Raw genomic sequence first — 10,284 nt, 5'->3', positions numbered from 1 at the left:
AAAGTTACTTAAATTAAATTATTAAATTGTACAATTCTTTCTTATTTTTTAATTACTAAAATTATACAAAATATTCCATTATAATAAGATTACTTAAGAATATTAATTGATTCAAAATAAAACTATCTCCGAATCTATTTAATTATTTCTAATAAAATAATTTCTAAAATTATAAAATTTAAATTTAATAAGATAAAATCACAATTTATTCATAATTAGATTTTCAAAAATGTGGGATGTTACAGTGAGTGAGTGAGTGGATGTGGGTAAGGTTAGGGTAAAATTAGAGTTAGAATTTTTAATTTGAGAATTAGGGTTTGTTTTTGGAAAAAATATAAAATTAGAAATTTTTAGATAAATTATAAAATAATTAACTATAATAAAAATTGTACATAAATATTAACTGACTTAAACTTAAAGTATTTATAAAAATCAATCTAATCATTTTTAATAAATTAATTTCTACAAGTTCAAATTAATAATGATAGAGAATTTATGTTAATTAAATTATATATTTCTTTCTTATTTTTCAATTACTAAAATTATAATTTCAATTATACCAAATATCTAATAAAGATTATATAAAAATTCTAATTAATTTAAGCTCTAATTATTATAAAAATTACATATAACTCCTAATTATTTTTAAATTTAAAGTATCATAAAGCTTTATTTAATTTCTTTTAATAAAATAATTTTTTAAAAATAAAATCCTCAACAAATATAATAAATTTAATTATCAAAAAATTTGGGATATTACAGTTGGATTATGGTAGGGAAAAAAATCAGAACTCTATATTTTATTCTTAAGAAAATTTTTCAAAATTTTATTTAAATGGATGAAAATGGCAAACAGTAGAATGAAAAATAAAGGTGAAGGGTAGAATTAGAATTTTTATTTTTTATATTTATTTTTATTTTTAAATTTAATTATTTTTATTTATGTTTAATAATTAATTTTTTTAATTTAAAAAATTAATTTTTAATCGACATTTAAAACTTAATTATTAGTAAAATTATATATTAATTTTATAAAAAAATATAAAATAATATATATCATTTTTAAAAATAAATCATTTAATCTTTAATTTTTTATAAAAAATAATTAATTAACACAAATAATATTTTAAAAAATAAAATTTTTAAAATAAAATAAAATTATCTTAAAGATTTTAATATTTTAAAATAATTTTTTTAGTTACAAAAATTCTTGTATTTTGTGACAAACAAATAATTTATTACAAACAATATTGAATTTTGTGACAAATTAATTTTTTGTTACAAAATATTTTAAACTTTTGCAACAATTTCATCTTTTGTTACAAAATATTTTAAAATTTTGTAACAAAACACTGGTTCGTTACAAAAGCCAATATAATTTGTAACAAAAAATCAAGTCGTTACAAAATATCAAAACGTTTTGTAACAAATTGTATTGTTGTTACAAAACATTATTATTATGTAACAATTACTAATTTTTGTTCCAAAAAAATAATTTTTTGTAACAATTTTAAATTTGTTACAAAATTTTTGTTACAAATGTCTCATTTTCTTGTAATGACATCACCTGAAGAGCCATCAATGAAAACCCAAAAAAAAAAATTTAACTTCAACTACACACTGTATTTCTAACCTTGTTGATGCTGACGATGATGATATCCTCTGGTTCACCAACTTCCTACGATTGGCATCCTTCCTTCTCCTGCCAATGAGCTCAGAAAAGCACTAACCAGAACGTGCCCTAGTGTGACAGCATTCTCTGGACGAAAGGGAGAAGAAACGTTTGAAGAGAAGTAGAAGAAAGACTAACAAATGATAAACCCTTTTCCCAAGCAACCTTTCAAATCCTCTCTATCATAAAACGACACCGTTCTGATTCATCCACCCCCTCCAAGCAAAACGACGTCGTTCGGGTGGCCTACGTAGAGGTGGAATCGCCAGCTCAGCGCTCCGGCTGCTGAGTCATGCTGCAATTGGGTGGAAGGACCAGGATTTCGCATGGAGTTCAAATTGGAAGGTGCATTTAGAGTATTTGAAAACTGAGGGACAATATTGGTGCACAGGCCCGATTTATAATTTCGAATTTAAAATTTAAGATAATAATAATAATAATTTTAAAAAAATTGGCTGATGTTAGTTAAAAAAAAGTTAGTTACTTAATATTATTCTTTTGTTTTTAATCAAATATCTTAAAACAAAGAGAAGTAATAATAATGAAAAATAAATAAATAAAACTATGTATAAATTACCTATTAAAGATGTGATGAAGCCATGTTACTTTGATCCCATAGCATTGTCATACCCTTCGTAAGGAAAACATTTCCCTACTCTCTTTCGGTCTTTCTTTCTTTCTTTTTTATTTAAAAATTTTGCTACGAGTACTTGTTAACAACTTAACATACTCTACAATACAATAAGTTACCATATATTCGATGTATAAAAGCTTTACAATGCAATTTCTTTAATAAAAATGGTTGACCTTGGAAACCTTACAAATTAAAATGCAGCAAAAGATCTCTCTTTGTATTGGATTTACATATGTTTAAAAATGCGATTGGCCAGGCTTGCATGGATATATGATATGAGACGTTTATATAACGTAAGGTCGGTCCTAGGTTAGACATGGAAATCTTGGAACATGGATTAAGGACGAAGAAACTAGTGGGTCCCATCATATATCACCTTCCAAGAATGTATGCCCATACAATATAAGCTAAGCAGTAGTAATGACCAAGGAGGTCTGGAGATGTATTTTGACACTATCTCACCTTAAATTTGCCAAACAATTTGAACTTAACTTTAATGCATTGAGTATATGTATAACATATATTTTTATAGAGGAGCGCTAGAGGGCAGCAACTTTTGTGTTTTGTAACCATTAATTTGGCCATCAATAGTGATTTTAATGGTGTGAGATTACATCTAATGGTGGGAGATCACTTACTTTTTTTTTAATGATTAAGTGTTGGCCACAAAATACAAAAGTTGCTGACCCCTAAACCTTCTCATTTTTATATATGGGGAAGTTTAACTTGTACCATTTTAATTAATTAATTCATATATTACGTTACTAAGGAGACCATGGGATAGATTATTACCTCTTTGTACGTTGTAGATAGCTAAAGAATTACCTCCTGCATTCACATCAATTCTTTCGTATTTATCATTAAATTTTTCACATGAAGATTGAGACCGTGCATGTAGTAATGGTGACAGTTTATTTCCTACAGTATCTTCTAATCTGATATATTAAAAATTAATCTATCATAGATCTGAGCTCTATTTAAAGATCTGTTACTGGCTATGAGTTGCTGCATAAGACGGGATTTGAATCTCCGACCCTAGTTTAAACGGACGAATAATTTGACTATTTAGCCAACCCAAATTAGTTGCTGGCAACACTAGCATGGCAGATTTCTTGAGTCTGATTTTTGGACTAGCGCACCTTCATACCCACACCAGGGCCCAATCTTGACCAGAAGATCAACTCTGTTTACCACACCAATGGAGGAAATACAAGTCACGAAGAGCTAGCCTAATTTTAGGATTTTGGATTTCAAAATTTGAACTTTTTCTTTTTAATATTGTATTACTAGAGGTGAAATCCTTCGTCATGAACCAAACTGTGTGTTGAACACAACTATGGCCATTTACAAAACGTCAATGACGTTTTGTGTTTCTTCAATTAAAATAATATTTTTTTAACAAAACGTCAGTGACGTTTTGTGTTTTAATAATTAAAATAATTTTTTTTATTGCAAAACGTTAGTGACATTTTGTGCTACTACCACAACCCTGTAGAACACCAAAATCATCAAATATTTTTGTATTTCACATTAAAATTATCCATATATAAAAATTTTAGCCTCAAAATTTCTCTCTTTTTTTTACTTTTTAAAATTTCTACACTTTAGTTAATTTTCTTTTAGTTTATGCAGAGTCAATACCTTGCACAGTAAGCTAGCTAACAAAGTTAACTGTCCTAGACTCTTAGCTAGTCGTAACATTTTCTTCTAAACTGATTTTGATCACTAGAATCTACTCTTATAAACAACCAAAAAAGAAAGAAAGAATGAAAGAAAAAGGAAGGATTTGTAACTTTAAGAACCAACAAAATAAACAAAAATATAAAACTAAAGTGACCACTCAAAAAAAAAAAAAAGCTATAGAATCAACTTGGAAAAAAAAAAAAAAAGGAACTCAATGCAAATGAAAGTAATTACTAGCTGTTCTATTTCTACCAAACGAAATAAAAAAAAAAAATAAAAATAAAGAGGACACATGCAAATGTTGTAAAAATTATTAGGCTTAAAAGTGCAAGTCCCCGACCTTCATTTTGCCTTCATGTAATCGCATATAATAACGACATCCTAGAAACAGCAGAACTCGAAAATTTGGTAGGGTCCCCCCAAAGTCTAGTTTTCCTTCCATACTGTCCATTCTATCCCCCACTAAAATCCATAAACTATTTCTTGCTATCCACTGAATATCCTTGTTTTCTCTCCAAATATTTGTGATGTCCATCTCTGCTCCGAAATTAAGGTCTTTTTTTTTATTACATTGACAATAATTAAATTTAAACTTCAATTCTTACGCATGAATGAACGATATCTGATTTTGCCTCAAGTGAATCGGTTATCTGAACCTATCCAAACCAATTTAATTGACTGGTTTACTCCGATACACTACACGTTAACCAACTAAACTTCAAATAAACCATCCACCCAAAACACGAATCAAACAAATCAATAAATACTCAGGGAGTTTCTAAAGAAAACTACAATATATTATTTCTCATTTAGTGTAAAGATATATTTACACAAAGGGCCATGAACTAGTGTCACATTTCTTAATATCATTCTTCGTTTTGAACATCACTTGCATCACTTGCCTTCACAAATCGTCCTTTCACCCTTTTTCTCGTATCAGCCCTCGCTTTTCTCGATTCATAGCGAATGTGCTTATCGTACCTGCACAAAATTAAATTCCTGTCTTTTGAGATGAAAAAAAATGTGATATTTCCAAAAATAAAATAAAGGACATGCTTTAAAACATACTGAGGCCTGAGGGTCAAAAATCAAAATAGACAGTGCTTTATGTATAAGTGTGTAACTGGAAATCGATTGAATTTTCAGTATTGATTGACAGAAGTGTGCCGTAGCATGGGATCCACCAGTTAATAAGCAGTTAAGCACAATAAAAACGTGTACCGTAGCATGGGCTCCACCATTTGCTGGGCAAAACAAATTTTTTGGAGCATTCAAAGCTAAGGGTGTAGAAGTAGAAAGTAGATGAGTGAGTAAATCCTCTCAATTTTTTTTCCTTCAATTGAAGGTATAAATAAAGTGTGATTTTTAATTATATTATTTTCTCTTTCATGTTTTTTCTTAGTCTCACTTATAAACTGTATAGTGAAAAATCACACTTTACACCCTCAAGTGAAGTTAAAAAAAGAGAAGATCCAATTCTGGTGAATAGGTGATTAATAGTGAGTGATAAGGTGGATACTTCAATGATGATGTCTTCACATAAAATCACATTGTGAACTATTAGATGAATTGACATGTTTGACTAAATATATTTGATTGAACCATCTAACTATTTATAATGTGATCTTCATGTGAAGACATCATCATTGATGTATCTACCGACTGATAAAGTTGGTGTCCAAGTAGAAACACGTTTTAAATGTGCAGAAAACAATATATTATAAAATGAATTATACCTTCGAGTTTTCTTCTTTTCCTTGTAGCGTAACATGGCATCCCCTCTATTTTTAGTCAGCTCTTCAAAGTTAACCTTGTCCTTTATGGTGCTAACATTTTCACTCCCACTCACGAGATGCTCCATGTATGCGGCATTGTTGGTGCTACTGTATGTTATGGGTTCAACCAATTTGGACTCTGATGATAATCCACCTCTAGGTTTCTTGTTGCTTTCTTCGTTCTTCATCACATGGTTTGAAGACGACTGATCCGATTGATTCTGAAAATTTTTCATAAAAAGAAAAAAAAATAATTGATTCATTACTCTCTCTCGGCGATATATGGGGCAATAATGAATGACAAAAACCAGGTAAAAGCCCAAGTTTCATGTAAATTGATTAGTTAGCAAGCTCACTTCAATTTCAGCTCCCAATTCATGAAATCAATAAAGTTGCAAGCCAAACACTGCCATCTGGAATAGGGTTTACAGAGTCACAGCATATTAATACTATCATTACATGACTATTTTTAAAGTACCATCTCAAGCTGAGAAAGTGAAGTAGAATTAAATTTGTGACATCACAATCGATCTGCTGTTGTGTGTGCTTGTAGTGTATATAGCTTATAGGTTAAAAATAGGGAACATCACAATGCAACTTGCAAGACTTTCAGTGCATCTACAGCAATAAAATCATGTCATCCTCCATTGTCCCTCCCCATGTGAACTCTGGAGTAGGTACACTTCAAATGAAAGCTCTAAAGGCCCACAATTTTGTCAGTGTGTTTAGATTTCAAAGCCATAAGCCCACATGTACTGCAACTTTCACTTTCAATGTTGATTTTATTTTATCTTTTTCAATTTTAATTTGGTGCAACATTTGGATTCATTATGATTAAACTCAGTCAAAATCTCAGAATCTAGCATATACATCAGTATAGGAAGACAAGAACCAATACAGTATTTGGTCAAGCTCAAGCATCTTCCACATTAGTGAACCCAACCAAATGAAGCTCAGCAGGTCTTTACAGTTCAAAGTCATTTCATTGCATTTCCATAAAAACCGCAATTCAGTGGACTCCTCTAGCAACCCGCATGAGTAAAGACAAATATAAAACTATGCATAAAATGAAAATCATTCAGTGCAAATAATAACTTACATTTCTTGATAGAATATCATCAATTGTTGAGGAGTTGATATTGTGCACATCTTGCAATGTTTTTGGAATCACTAATGAAGCTTCATCTAGATTATCAAATGACATCATTCCTGCTTCACTGCAATCTCTTGATTTTTGTAACTGAAAATCCCATACCTGCAGGGAGGGAAAACGTAATGTATAGCACTAATTAGCATATATTTCATCCCTAAAATCCATTCATTCCATGTTTACACACACCAATACATAGTACTCCACAGTAAGTTTGATTATAAGCACAAAATATAAAAATGCCCCTAACTTAAGGGGAAGGCATAAAATTCAAATACAATTAAAGAGAAGCAATGAAAGAGTATACTTTCAATGATTTGCAGATCAGATTTACAGATTTACAGTTTTACAAAGAGCTTAAGGCTATTCTTACCTATAATTTTTTACCTCAAGTTGAAGCATAAAGAAGCTTTGAGATAGTTAGCATAATGAAAATGCATGATGGTAAAAGTATAAAGGGACTTGATCAAGAAACTTTGTTGTCAAATTTCAAGCTTAAATATCATCATGTAAAGGAAACCCTACAATCAACTACCTATTTTGGCAATCATTGGGGTGACCATTGACTAAATAAAATTTAAGCTTGAACGAAACGATCATTTAGAAAAGTATCAAAGTAAATGACAACGAAAGGTTAGCAGGCCTAGTTGTCCAAGTAATCAAGATTGACTAAGAAAACCCACCCATTCAAAATTAAAGTAAACTGAAACTCTAACACTAATAATTTTGAAACAGACTAATAAACTAGTTCGTCATGTTATTTCATATTAATACAAACACTCATCCTAAATACACACTAAGGCACTATGACACGTCTCAAATACAGAAAAGGCTATAAACCCAGATCTCTATTTTGTCAACTCTATCCATCCAGCCTTGCAGCTTGAAGCCATCATTACCCATTAATTTTTTCCCCCCCAGTTATAACCAAACCTTCAAAAACAAATAATTAAATTAAATTTAATAATAATAATACAAAAGCTTGAAATTCTATAAAACAATGGAATCAGGCACGCGAACCGAATCTTAAAGTAGTTATTAACAGAACAAATTGATCTTTCAACTTCAAATTGACTGATTCGACCTTCATTCTTAATCCTGAATTACCCTTCCCTATACGTTTTTTGTTATTCTTTGACACCAAAATCTGATAACATGATTCATATACTCTAAAAGAAAGAAAGAAAGAAAGAAATCGAAACCTGAGGAGGCTGATACGCAGGATTGCAATTATTCCAGAGAAGATCCCCTTCACTGCCGCAATCATTTCTCTTCACGCTTCCGCCATCAGAAGGCAGCATCAACAAAGAAGTGAACGGCGTTTGTTCCATCAACAACTCATCATCGTTATTCTTGTTATTGTTGTTACGATTCGCACTCCTCTTATTGTTACTAAAACTGTTACAAGTATTCAATTCACCCTTCTCCTCAGCACCCTGAACGCACGGCGGCGTATCAGGGCACAATCCAGCTTCAACTTCTTCGTTTCGATCCGCCGCCGTGCCGTTCCTTCTCGCCATCTCCAGCACCTGCTCATACACCTTGTCCTTCACGATCGGCACAACCGGACCTTTAATCTCGTCGAATCCAGATGTGTTACCGGAGCCGCCGTTGCAGTTGGAGTTGAACTTGAGCTCGATCCCTAAGGCGGCGGCGATTTCGAGGGCGGGGGGACAGCCGGAGAAGCCATGGAGGCGGTGGCGGGCGTGGAGGGAGATGGCGACGGAGGAACTGTTGTGTGCGTCGGAGTCGCAGTCGTTGCAGAGGACGAGATTGTCGGTGGCGCATCGCACGGCGGCAGGTTCGTTGCGGCAGTTATCGCAAATCTGAGAGCGCACGTGCTTGAGTGAGAGGGCGTTGGCGGAGTGCACGTGCTGGTCACATGAGATGCAGAGCTTGGCAGAGTCGGCGCGGCAAAAGAGAACTGCCGTTTTGGAGTCGCAGTAGTCGCACGGTAACAACATCATCACGATGATGCTCTCTGCGTTTTGGAATATTAGGTACCGTTTTGATGATCAAAGAGAATATAGAACTATAGAAGGACTAAAATGAGAAAAGAAAGAGAGGTTTGGAGAAGGGAATTACTGAATTAGGGAAGAGAAGTGAGAGGTTGGGTGTTGTAAGAGAGAGAGAGTATAGTGTAGTAGTAAAGAATAGAGTAGAATAGTGGGGATATAGAATTGATTATGATGAAAGTGCACATGATAAGCATGGGAAGGTGCAGACGCAATCTGGAGGATATGAATGCGACGGGTGTGGGGTACACAGCGGGAAGATATCTTCGCTTTTTGTACCTAGCTGGCGACCCTTACGATGTACATCTGCAACTCTCTCTTTTGCCATTTACAGCTCCTAATACTCCTTTCTTCTCCTTAATTATTCCTATAATCTAAAAATGAAATAAATCTCATCATAAAAAAATGGAAAAGTATATCGAACCAAAAGGTGATTAGCCAAAAAATAAACAAAACCGTTTAATTAGAATCATTTTTTGAATAATCTGTTTGAAAACTGTTCTTGAGATCAGGAAACACAAATCAAAACCCAATTTTTTATGGAATCCAAACACATTTTGGCTGATTTTTGGCTGATATGTTTTTGGTTCCTAGTTGTTCTCTTAAAAATAAAACTGTATACACTTTACTGCACTGTACACTTAATCAACAAATGGTGAAACCTTTTATCCTGCTACAATTCACATGTGATCTTTTTTATAGTTTCGCCATAAATCGATGTAGTCACGTGGGCTTACTCAATAAATTGTAAAACGGTAAAACCTCTACATCTTTAACGTCTTATTCTTATGTGTTAATAAGTAATTGAATAAAAATTATCAATTATGTCCTTGATTTTCAGAACGCTCATAATAATAATCTTAATTTTTATTAATGACAATTATACTTTTTAAATATTTAAAAACGTTATAAATCTGTCTAACTATGAGGGAAACCTTTTTTATTAAACGAAATTTAGTGATATGACTGACGGAAATCTAACGTGATAAAAGGGAAAAAAATGTTTACTTCTCCATTTCTTTTTTATTTGAAAATGAGAAACAATATTTTCCCCAATTCTACCCAAAATCAAAATCCTAAGATGATACCATTGTCATGAGTGATAATAATCAGAAGACTCAATCAAAGAAAATTAATAGCTTTAAAAGGTTCGAAAAATCTGAGAACAAATACTACGATGGAACATGCTTCTACCGATTTAACTATTTTGACCTGAATTGATAGAATTTGCTATTGAATTTATTTGAGCAATGTTTAACTGTTTTGATGATTCGTTTGTTATTGTTGTTTTGTTAGGAAATTGTTATTTTAATACTTATTTTGTTGATTCATATTGCTGCTCTGCTAATTTATGC

The 10,284-nt window shown here is 31.9% G+C and overlaps 1 protein-coding gene across 1 annotated transcript; it reads right to left on the bottom strand.

Annotated features, from left to right (window-relative positions):
* Positions 1-4,764: 4,764 nt before the first annotated feature.
* Positions 4,765-9,262, bottom strand: LOC107604837 (zinc finger protein CONSTANS-LIKE 14-like). The gene is made up of 4 exons (XM_088491671.1): positions 8,117-9,262; positions 6,864-7,019; positions 5,726-5,985; positions 4,765-4,970 (listed from the first exon to the last, which is right to left on the bottom strand). The coding sequence occupies exons 1-4, from the start codon at positions 8,879-8,881 to the stop codon at positions 4,856-4,858; spliced, it is 1,296 nt and encodes a 431-aa protein (XP_088347797.1). The 5' UTR covers positions 8,882-9,262; the 3' UTR covers positions 4,765-4,855.
* Positions 9,263-10,284: the final 1,022 nt, after the last annotated feature.

The sequence above is a fragment of the Arachis ipaensis genome, chromosome B6, assembly GCF_059453495.1.
Source record: "Arachis ipaensis isolate K30076 ecotype BB chromosome B6, ASM5945349v1, whole genome shotgun sequence".
Taxonomy (NCBI): Eukaryota; Viridiplantae; Streptophyta; class Magnoliopsida; order Fabales; family Fabaceae; genus Arachis; species Arachis ipaensis.
Note: the sequence above shows the minus strand (reverse complement) of the source record. Positions and strands in the feature narration are given on the sequence as shown.

Coding starts and splice junctions, on each gene's coding strand:
- LOC107604837 (XM_088491671.1), bottom strand. CDS start 8,881: ATGATGTTGTTACCGTGCGACTACTGCGACTCCAAAACGGCAGTTCTC. Junction 7,020..8,116: donor CTGCGTATCAGCCTCCTCAG/GTTTCGATTTCT, acceptor CCCTCCCTGCAG/GTATGGGATTTTCAGTTACA. Junction 4,971..5,725: donor GAAAAGAAGAAAACTCGAAG/GTATAATTCATT, acceptor AATTTTGTGCAG/GTACGATAAGCACATTCGCT.